This window comes from Salpingoeca rosetta, assembly GCF_000188695.1.
Source record: "Salpingoeca rosetta unplaced genomic scaffold supercont1.50, whole genome shotgun sequence".
NCBI classification, from domain to species: domain Eukaryota; class Choanoflagellata; order Craspedida; family Salpingoecidae; genus Salpingoeca; species Salpingoeca rosetta.
The window spans coordinates 1-11,623 of record NW_004754884.1 but is presented as its reverse complement, the minus strand read 5'-3'; the positions used below and the strand labels follow the sequence as shown (position 1 = coordinate 11,623).

Here is an 11,623-nt window from a genome sequence, read left to right as displayed (position 1 = left end):
GAGCGCAGTCGCCCGCGCTGCCAACCTGTCCGCATGCCCTTGCGCATCGGAGATGTCAATGACAACCGCAAAGTGGGGCCCAGAGTCATCAGCATCCTGGGCGCGTGCTGTGGCGTTTGCGTTCGTCATGTTGCTGGCAAGGTCGCTGAAGATGTTGGTGGCGGTACCCATGGTTTTCACGGTGATGTGAATGCTTTCAGGCGTGATGCCCAGCTGCTGAGCCAGCTGCTGTTCCACAGACTTGGCCATCGAAGCAGAGATGGACGGTACTGACCGTCGAGTCAAGGCATCAATCAGTTGTTGAAGAAGTCCCGCAGCCCCGTACAGAGGCTTGACTTGCTGATGCCTGTTGTTGGGTGCTCCGAAGGACCCGAGGCAACTGAACGCCGTTTGCAGACCTTGACGAATCGTGGAGGTCGTCTGGAATTCATTGTACGCGTTCCTCACGATGTCGAAGATCAGCTGCCTGTCACTCCGACGGAGGTTGCAGGCGTTCTTTGATGCCTGTGTGTAGCATGACAGGTGCGACTCAACTCTGTCGCGCTCAATGTGCGGCAACGGCTGTTTGGGTTTGAGCGGAAATAGGCATCCAGTTTGCCCTGCAAGCACTTCTTTGTGGATCGCACCCACCGCCGGCCACGCCCAGTGAAGTCGTTGAATCCGCGCTCAAACCTTTGACAAAATGAGTGACCAAAGCTCAGCGGTAGGTCGTCATCGCTGTGTCCGCACACTTGGGCGAGGGATGCGGCGGAACACTGGCGGTAAATTGCGCTGCATGAGCCCTCAGCTTCCTCCTGCCCATGGCAGGAACCAAGCACGCCCTGGAAGCCGCCCGTCGCCGTCACAAGGACAATCGCCGCCATAATGGCCACGGTCCTGAGCACGGAGGAGGATGGCATCTCGTCGTCGTTGTTTTCAGATGTGTGTGTGTGTGTGCGTGTGTGTGTGTGTGTGGGTGTGCAGTGCAGTCTTCTGTCCTAGCGTCAGCCAACAGGTCAAGCCGCCGGGGAGGTGCTCAGGAGTAGCTGCAGGGTGGAGGGGTGAATGAAGGCTTGCTCTGGCAAATTGTGCGACAGGAACGCAAAGAGACGGAAGTTGCTGCTTCGTTGCAGTTGCAGTCGGCTCAGAGGAAGAAATGAAAGGAAGGAGAAGAAGGGAGCAATGTGGGAAGAGAGTGGCTGAGGGGAAAGCCTCAGGTGAGGTGGGGGGGGGGCAACAAGCGAAACAACGCACAAGCACAAAAGGCCTGAAAGTCAAGGTGTGGACGCTGGGCAACAATCGCACAAACGAAGTGGGAGAAAATTTCCCGTGTATCGTGAGCAAGCCCACAAGGCTGTCCCGGTTTGTCCCCATTGGATGGATCGAACAAAGGCGGAGATGAGACAACGGTGCGCTCGGCGGGTGGGACAGCGAACGAACGGGTCAATGGGGTTTGCTTCGTTCGCCTCGTTCTTCGCCTCGTTCTGCTTGTTCGAGTTGTTGTACTGTTCGCGAATTCGTGGCCTTCTCGCGTGAGTGAGACAGCTTTAGAGCTCTCTCTTTAGCTCGCTGATGTGGCGAGGGTGAACAAACACCCTGAGCATCTCTTTCAGTCTTTCAGCATCTCCACTTTCCGGCCACTCTCCCATTTGCTGAAGATGGTTTGCTTTTCTTCTTTCTTGACATCAAGTCTCACTCACTCAAAGACCAGCCCCCCCCCCCCCAGCTCTGCGAGTCTGCAAGCAAGAACAAAGTTTGCGTGAGCGCGAGCGAACACAAGCAGAAAGACCAAACACCTAAACACCGTCCTCCCTCGTGTACCTCAACAACGCAACAAGAACAGAACTGACAATGTTTTCGCAGCAAAGGCGGTGGAAGAGTGGACGCTGTTCCTTTCACACTCCTACTTGGCAGCGGCTCTGCTGCTTCAGTGCTTGGCACCGCATCCGACTGCGGTGTTGGGCGCTGTCCTCAAAGAAGAGGATTCCGGCAGGCTGGTAATTAACACCACAGACCCCGAACGGCGTCGACGTGCAAGGCTTGCACAACACCGTTGCAAGGCTTCAGGACGAGATCGCCAGCATGAAAGACTTGCTCAACGGGAATTCGCTCAGGTGCGACGTAGACTCGGGCATTGCAGACGTTTTTGGCGACGACGAAATGCAAAGTGGAGATCGCAGGTGAAAGTGCACACCCGTGGACGCTCGCCGCTCGCTTCTCAAACGACGGCACCAATACATGGACATTGAATCGCTGCAACCTGTGGTCAAACCAAGAACTCGTTTGAACAGCAGAATGCCAGAACGACTTCAAAGGAAACGCGTGGTTTCCAAAGGCAGTGGACGTGCTGTTTGTCTCCAACACGGAAGAGTGGATCCCGTACGAAGGTGCGCTGGCCAGCGATTCCCTTCAAGCCCTCTTCTCAGGCGTCCCGGTGCCGTGCAGCACCGGCTGTCTGAAGCTGCAACGTGTCCGCCAAAGGAAGCCGATGCGACGAAGACGTGTTGATGGCACGGCTCCGACTCGACGTATGGCAAAAGCACATGCGGCTTCGCGTGGAGTTTTGGTCACAACGCCCGCCGTCCATTGGGCGAAACTGGGTCGCTTGGGCCCTTGCGTACATCCGCCAACGCAGAGCAGTCTGCGCTTGGCTTTCTCGGCAGTGCTTCGAATGGCGCCTTCATGGAGGTGTATGTTCGTTGATGTGTCGACGTCGCCCAAAGTGAGGCAGAGGAGAAGAAGGACGGAGGGAGGGTATGCTTGTGCTAGCATAAAAAGAGAGAGAGAGAGAGAGAGTGTGTGTGTGTGTGTGTGTTCGCTTCAGTGTCTCAGCGCCTCTCTGTGTGCCTCTCTGTGTTTGCATTTGCATTCGGCTGCGTCGCCACTGTCCTCTCTCCACTCCTGTCTCTGTGTCCAAATGCCTCACTCATGGGCAAGGGTGTGGACAGCATTGGTCGACAGGACCGCAGGCCGGCAAGCTTATTGCTTGCGTATCGATGTGCCGAACGTGTTAAACGCGCCATATTCAAGACTGGTTTGTTGGTTTGTCAAAGGATGTGTCTGCGTGCATGGCGAATGCGCAGAGGTTTCAGCTGGAGCTGTCAGCAACAAAACAAGTGGATCTATGTGCATGAAAGACAGAGGAGGGTGAGCAATTACTTCATGGTGCACTTCTGTGTGTGTGTGTGTCTGTCTGTGTGTGTGTCTGTGTCTGTGTCCTTCTTACCTTTGGTGTGTGCGGATTTCTGCCTCCTTTGATGAACCTCATGTGGTGAGTGTCGAACGATTGCATCGACCTTTGTTTGCGTGCTTCGTGTATCTTCTGTTTCCTTTGTTCTACCTCGACTGCTGAGTAGAGTAGACCCACACAGGCCTTTACGTTGACCACCCGGCATCTTGTGTCGACTGCATGCAATTCAACGTCCAGACAGCGTGCACCATCCCTCTTCTTTGCTCACACTTCTTCAATGCACGCGTGTGTTGTGTGTGCTGGCACTGACTCCCAAACAAACAACGCCCGTTCTGTAACTGAACTGATTCCCCTGACGAGACAATGGTGTTTTTTCGTTTATGACACGTCGACAAGACACCCAACAGAGAAGGAGAGACGCTAGAGATAGCGACCAAACGACCAAGGTCTTCGCCACACATGTGCAATTCAACAACTCAAGCAGCCTGAAGGGCTAATCGCCATCATCACAGGCCACTCCATCAAGAAGAGGAAGAACCAAACACGCCAACAGTGCAAGCAACGAAGACGTATTCACGAGAGCCATGTGTCAGAGTCAGCTTGCTGCGTATCATGATGCGTGTCGTCCTCCTGTGTGACGATGGCTGGATGCTGCTGTCGTGAGCACTCCTGTGCTTGTGCTTCACTTCACGGCCACACTGGTCTTCGCACTGTCCATCTGTCTGTGTCCTTACCTTTAGTGTGTGCGGATTTCTGCCTCCTTTGATGAACCTCATGTGGTGAGTGTCGAACGATTGCATCGACCTTTGTACGCGTGCTTCGTGTATCTTCTGTTTCCTTTGTTCCACCGCGACTGCCGAGTGGAGTAGACCCACACACTCACACAGGCCTTTACGTTGACCACCCGGCATCTTGTGTCGACTGCATGCAGTTCAACGTCCAGACAGCGTGCACCATCCCTCTTCTTTGCCCACACTTCTTCAATGCACGCGTGTGTTGTGTGTGCTGGCACTGACTCCCAAACGAATAACGCCCGTTCTGTAACTGAACTGATTCCCCTAACGAGATAATGGTGTTTATTCGTTTATGACACGTCGACAAGACACCCAACAGAGAAGGAGAGACGCTAGAGATAGCGACCAAACGACCAAGGTCTTCGCCACTCGTGTGCAATTCAACAACTCAAGCAGCCTGAAGGGCTAATCGCCATCATCACAGGCCACTCCATCAAGAAGAGGAAGAACCAAACACGCCAACAGTGCAAGCAACGAAGACGTATTCACGAGAGCCATGTGTCAGAGTCAGCTTGCTGCGTATCATGATGCGTGTCGTCCTCCTGTGTGACGATGGCTGGATGCTGCTGTCTTGCGCACTCCTGTGCTTGTGCTTCACTTCACGGCCACACTTGCGACAGACATGGTGGGGCATGGTTCCAGTTCAAGACTTCTCTCTACACAGCTCCACAACAACAGCGTCAGCCTGACACTAAGCACGGCAAACAAGCGAACAAGCGAAACGGAAGGTAGAAAGTGGCGTGGTTTGTGGTCGACAAGAAAATAGAGACTGAGAGGAGGACCAATGGCGCGAAAATTTAGGCGCATGCGTCACAAAGATGGGCAAACGGATCGCTCAATCCCAAAGTCAAATCTGCCTTGGAGCTGGGCACGTGTGAAAGGGAGAGCGTGGTCATCCATCGCCAACCGTTACTCACCTCACGTTGCTGTTGCTGCAGACAAGAGAACGAAAGAACTACGGGCAGTTCAATACTTCAATGCAATGTTTCATTGGTACGGTGTGATTTGTGACTGCTTGTCCGCTCCGAAGAAACCAGCAGCGTTGATTTGCAGTTTTCGTAATCACGCATATGCAATGCACACGTGTTCGATCACAGATTCATGCAAACACACACACACACACACCCACGTCTGCGTGTGCGGTTCACCGTGGCTTGTCCTCTCCTCTTGTCTCCGTCCCCTGCTCGAGTCACGCTCTCTCTGTGGCTGATGGGGACGCCTGTTCTGAAAGACTGTCAACCACGACGCACGCACTGTCGCAGATGGGTTTGCTGACAGACTGTAGAGATATGATGTCCTTGTTTCCTTTGCCTCCCACTCTATCGTCTCCTCTCTGGGTGTGTCATAGCCCTCAAAAGGAGTCGCGCTGTTTGGCTGTTATTGTGCCACATGACGCAGGTGGTTGTGACGACTTTTGTGATGACGACTGCAACGCTGGCTGCGATTACGGGTAAGGAAGCTCGTCTTCGTCCGTTCCAAATTACACACACACAGAGCTTGTGCACCATGCTAGCATAAGTCCTGTTTGAGCTTGCAACGCAACCCAACACGTGCGTGATCTCACACTGTTCACCTGTTGCCTCTCGAATGCTCTGTTGCCTGTTTTCTTCCTGCTTTACCTCCTTCTCTTTGCCAGCTGCGATTACTATTGCGACTCTGGATGCGACTCGTAAGTTTATCATCGGAAGGCGTGCGTGGAGCTGTTCACACGCGTCAATGTTGGCCGCTTGCTCGCTTTTTGTTGTTGTCTTCTCTTCTTCTGTTCCTGTACCTTCTACTGCTGCCCACCGCTCATGAGCTGTCTCACACGTCCACGACCTTCAGGAGCTGCTCGACGTCCTGCTCAAGCTGTGATGACAGCTGTGATTCCAATTGCACCATTTTCAGCATCGGATGCGAGAGTGAGTGCAAAGCCAATCTCTCTTGTGCTTCCGAGCACCATCTCATTGCATATCACACACCGCAAGCACATTTTACGCTTGTGATGCCGTTGACTCGTGTGTTTGTGTCGTTTAACTCAGCATTCTTCACCGCTTTGGTCTGTTTCATTTTTACCACCATTTACAGGCAGTTGCGACAGCAGCTGTGATTACTGTGTCACCACCTGCGATGACTCCTGCGACGACTACTGTGACGGAGGCTGTGGTTCGTTGCTCAAACATGCCACACCATGCATCATTGCCCCAGCCTCCCGTGTTGCACGGCAACGTACAACGGATGGCATTCGTGGTCTAACATTTGGACGCATGCGGTGTTTGACACCATAACTTTAGACGACGGCTGTGATACCTGCTACAGCGGATGCGACTCTGGCTGCGACATCTGCTACGACAGCTGCGATGATTGTGCGTTTGTCTTATGAATGCTTGCTTGCAAATGATAGGCTTGTGAGGTCATTTGCTGGCTTGTCACTGGGAACACGAGCTTGCTACCCGGGAGCGCACACATCACACACGTTCTCGTTCACACACGCACACACACGCACACGCACACACACACACACCACACATGCACACGCGCGCGCGCTTTCCACTGATGCCTTTGCGCTTGCCAGATTGCAACGGGAATTGCGACTACGGATGCGACGACACATGTGCTTGGGTGAGTGATATCGTCAACATGTTCGTCAGTGAGACCACTTTAGCGCAGTGTCACATGCTTCCTCCTCACATACATCGTCCTCTGCCCACGCTTCCCCGTAAACCCCACATCAACACCCATATGGCTGCAGACATACTGCGACGACTACTGTGACGATGGCTGCGGTCAGTTACCACCGACATCCCACCTGGCCTGCCAATGCTTGCAGGCCTGTAAAGTTTATTGACTGGCATGATGATCGTCTTGTTTTGTGTGTGTGTGGCCGACATCTCACTCCGTTCAACTCCGATAACCGTGCTCTCGTCGCGTTGACATGCCAACACCAACAGACGATTCATGTGGTGAGTGCATGCAGCTGCTGAAATGAACTCTCTTCAATTGTGCCCTCTGCTGTTTTTGCTGATGTGCACCAGCCATCACCGCCTTGCTGCCAAGTCTTGATTTTCCAATACACAAGCTCACATGCACCTAACTTGCGCCCCCCAAACTTTCCCTTCTTCCTAACGCAGACACTGGCTGCGACGGCCCATGCGATTCGTAAGATGTGTCGGTCTTGTCTGTTCACTCACATTACATGTTGCTGGCGCGACTCGATGATTACTGCGACTCTCTCCTCCCCTGCACAACTGAACCATTATTCACATTCAACATCCCTTGCGTTACCGCTGTCACCGCTCACACCTGCTCGTTCTTGGCTCCCATGAATTATCTGCGGTTCATCATCCTCAGGGGCTGTGATGATAGCTGCGGTGCGTTCCAATCTCCCTTTGCCCTCATTGCATTGATGGAACTCTGCTAGAACATTGTGTCGACATTAATGTGGCTCCTGCCTTGCTTACGTCTGCTGCACGGCCGCCTTCCCCGCTCACTTCAAATCATGTTGACGAACCTCCCTTCTTTTAAAATCGCTGTTTGCCATCGCAGATGACTCCTGCGACACGTGTACGCCGATCAGCTGCGACACGGGCTGTGACAGCAGCTGCTACTGCAACCCTGGCTACTACGGCACAGCCCCATACTGCTCATACTGCGGCACAGGCACATACATGCCCTACTACGGAGCGACGAACTGCTACGCATGCGACAACTGTTCACCCGGTGAATACCGCTCTGGGTGCGGAGGATCAAGCGCAGGCACTTGTCGGGCATGTGCCTCTTGTCCTGCCGGCACCTACCGCTACAAGTGCGGCGGCCAAAACAGCGGATATTGCCGCACGTGCTCGTCAGGGTAAGTTTGATGCTCGGCAACAAGCTCACTCACGCAAGACACATGCTGCCCTGTGGTGTGCAAATATTCGCTTGCGTTGATCATGCATGAATTCGAGAACACTCACTCGGCTGTTGCAATTGCGTTTCCCCTTGCTTTGTAGAACGTACAAATTGGTTAATAGCACAGGCAATTGCACGTCATGCACCGCTTGTCCATCTTCCACGTACGAGACATCGCCATGTACCTCCACCTCAAACCGAAGGTGCACTCGCTTGACAGTGTGCACGAGCAGCCAGTACGAAGTTCGTTCTCAAACAGCAACAACCGACCGCGTGTGCCGCGGGCTGACAACGTGCGGTGCAGGGGAGCAGGAGAAGGTGGCGCCGACGGCGAGCAGCGACCGCGTGTGCGAGGCGTGCCCAGCTGGGACGACGGATGCCAACAGCGACGGCAGCGACGCGTGCGTGACGTGCGGCGGTGGGACGTATGTGCCAGCTGGGTCGACTGGGACTTGCTCGCAGTACGAGTGCAGCGCGGGCACGGCTGACACAGACAGCAACGCTGGGACGGCGTGCGAGACGTGCGACGGGGCGACGACGTACCAGCCGAGCAAGGGCCAGGAGCGGTGCCTGAGTGTGAAGACGTGCGGGGCTGGCGAAGAGGAGACGACGTCGCCGAGTGCGACGCGGAACCGGGTGTGTCAGCCGTGCCAGCTCGGGTCGACGTTCAAGGCGCAGAGCGGACAGAGCACGCGGTGCATTTCTGTGACGACGTGCGGCGCTGGTGAGGAGGAGATTGCTTCGCCGACGCTGTCCACAGATCGGCAGTGCCGCACGTGTGCCAGTGGGACGTTCAAGGCTGCTGCTGGGCAGGGCACGACATGTGTTGCTGTGAGCACGTGTGCTGCTGGCTTCACGGTACGTCACTGTGTAGTGTGTGTGTGTGTTTTGACTGACTGTGTGCATGTGTGTGCATATGTGTGCATATGTGTGCATGTGTGTGTGTGTGTGTGTGTGTGTGTGTGTGTGAGAGAACTTGGGTTGTACAAGCCGTGCGTGAGTGTGTGCCTGGGCTGTATGTTTGGTTACGATGGCTCACGCGTGGTTGGTGTGATGCGACTGCGATGCAACAATGTGCTTGTGTGTGCGTGTTTGTGTGTGTGTTTGTAGGAGGATGTTGCTCCGACACCATCGTCTGATCGGGTGTGCGTTGAGTGTGCGCCCGGGACATTTAAGGCGACTGCTGGCGATGGGACGTGTCGTGCGCACAGGACGTGTGAGGACACCGAGTATGAGACGGTTGCGCCGACGAGCTCGTCTGATCGGAAGTGCAAGGCGCTGACGGTGTGCCAGGATGACGAGTGGGAGTCCAAGGCACCGACAATAACCACGGACAGAGAGTGCTCTCCTTGCGGCAGGTGTACGGATGGGCTGACACTTGACAAGGCATGCACTGATACGTCGCCAACCAAGTGTGTTGGGTGTGACGAGTGTGCGTCCGATGAGTACACGCTTTCGTCATGCACGTTGAGCTCTCAAACGCAGTGCCGACAGTGCACGACGTGTGGCAGCGATGAGTACCAGACGAAGGCTTGCAGCGTGTCGCAGGACACGGAGTGTGCGACGCTGACGACGTGCAGCAGCACGCAGTTTGAGGTTGAGGCGCCGACAGCGACGCGTGACCGCCGGTGCAAGGACCTGACGGCGTGCCAGCCTGGGGAGTACGAGTGCACGGCAGCGACGCTGACGACGGACCGCGAGTGCTGCGGGGTGACGCAGTGTGTGCCGGGCAGCGAGGAGACGTCCGCGCCGACGGCGACGTCTGATCGGGAGTGCCGGCAGTGTGTTGCGGGCACGACGGATGCTGACGGAAGCGGGACGACGCCCTGTGTTGCGTGCAGTGCCGGGCACTATGTGCCGCGCGGACGCACTGGCGGGTGTGCGGCGTTTGAGTGCGCGGCGGGCCACGTGGACCAGGACGAGGATGCTGCGACGGCGTGCAAGTTGTGCGAGGCAGGCGTAAACTATGCCGGGAGCGCTGGGCTGACGAGGTGCACGTCTGTGAGCGAGTGCGGCGCTGGCGAGGAGGAGACGAGCGCGCCGACAGCGTCAACGGACCGGGTGTGCAGCACGTGCGCGTCTGGGAAGTTCAAGGCGACAACTGGGCAGACGCCGTGCCAGCCTGTGTCGACGTGCGAGGAGGACGAGTACGTGTACCGTGCGGCGACTGTGAGCACGGACACGCAGTGCCGAGCGCTGACGGCGTGCAGTGATGAGCAGTATGAGACGCGCGCGCCGACAGTGAACAGCGACCGGGAGTGCACGGGGCTGACGACGTGCGGGAGCGGCGAGTACGAGACGCGCGCGCCGACGGCGACGACGGATCGCAAGTGCGCGAGTGTGACGCAGTGCGACTCGACGCAGTTTGTGGTGTCGAAGCCGACGGCGACAACGGACCGGGACTGCGCTGAGTGCGACCGGTGCGACAGCGGGACGCAGTATGAGACGGCGACGTGCACGGCGACGACGAACAGGGTGTGTGCGGACCTGACGGTGTGTGCGGACACGGAGTACGAGTCTGTTGCCGCGACGGACTCGAGCGACCGCAAGTGCTCGAGCTGCCGGGAATGCACGTCGTCTGAGTATCTTATGTCTGGGTGCAGCGAGAGCGCGAATGCTGTGTGCAAGGCGTGCACTGAGTGCCCAAGCGGGACGTTTGTGTCGACGGCGTGCACGCCGCTTGCTGATGCCGAGTGCACGGAATGCACGCGGTGCGGGAGCGGGTACTTTGTGCAGTCGCCGTGCACGAGCGAGGCAGACACGACGTGCAAGCGGTGCCGGTCGTGCGCGAGCGGAGAGTATCTGCACACGGCATGCACGAGCAGCGCTGATGCTGTGTGCCGGAAGGTGAGCACGTGCGATGTGGATGCTGGGTATGAGGTGAAGGCGCCGACGGCGACGACAGACCGGGAGTGCCGGGCGCTGACCACGTGCGATGGTGAGAGCGAGTTTGAGTCTCGTGCACCGACGCTGACGAGCGACCGCGTGTGCAGCAAGCTGACGACGTGCGATGGTGAGAGCGAGTTTGAGTCTCGTGCACCGACGCTGACGAGCGACCGCATGTGCAGCAAGCTGACGACGTGCACGAGCAGCCAGTATGAGAAGACTGCTGCGACGGCGACGAGCGACCGCGTGTGCAGCAAGCTGACGACGTGCACGAGCAGCCAGTATGAGAAGACTGCTGCGACGGCGACGAGCGACCGCGTGTGCAGCAAGCTGACGACGTGCACGAGCAGCCAGTATGAGAAGACTGCTGCGACATCGACGAGCGACCGCATGTGCAGCAAGCTGACGACGTGCACGAGCAGCCAGTACGAGAAGACTGCTGCGACATCGACGAGCGACCGCGTGTGCTGCCGTCATTGTGCTTCTGTGGAGCAGCTGTATAATTGCACAGCAGATCATCCCGGCATTTGTACCTGTGCACCCGGGTGAGTCTCATGCATTTTGAACGGATGTGACTGTTGAAGGATGAGAGGGTTGGTTACAAGTCGTTCTCACGCATTCTCACGCACTCACGCAGAAACTGGTTTGTCCATGTCGTTGCTGTAATTCAGGCTCTTTGAATCCACGGATCCAGGAGAGAACGCAACTACACCCTGTCGTGAGTGTGACCTGTGCCCTCCAGGTTACATTCGTGAGGGGTGCGGTAATTCTACTGCAGGTGTGTGCGTGGGCGTGACATGTGAACCACCACCCGTGATTGATGGCGCAGCGATGGCAGTGGCCAACTCGAGCAGATTCCCGTGCAGTACCTCGTACGCATGTGTCCCCGGGTATCTGCTGCATG

General features: G+C 56.3%; 2 protein-coding genes across 2 annotated transcripts; one reads left to right on the top strand and one right to left on the bottom strand.

Moving 5' to 3' along the window:
* Nucleotides 1-25: 25 nt before the first annotated feature.
* On the bottom strand, nt 26-899 carry PTSG_11388 (uncharacterized protein; the record flags this gene model as incomplete). Its single annotated transcript, XM_004987555.1, has 2 exons — nt 26-561; nt 627-899. Coding segments are annotated over 2 exons (809 nt in total), but the record flags the coding sequence as incomplete, so codon positions are not given.
* A 5,234-nt stretch (nt 900-6,133) lies between these two features.
* Nucleotides 6,134-11,477, top strand: PTSG_11387 (thermal hysteresis protein; the record flags this gene model as incomplete). The annotated part of the gene is made up of 9 exons (XM_004987554.1): nt 6,134-6,308; nt 6,518-6,564; nt 6,695-6,728; nt 7,074-7,101; nt 7,294-7,313; nt 7,489-7,792; nt 7,935-8,691; nt 8,944-11,264; nt 11,391-11,477. Coding segments are annotated over 9 exons (3,773 nt in total), but the record flags the coding sequence as incomplete, so codon positions are not given.
* Nucleotides 11,478-11,623: the final 146 nt, after the last annotated feature.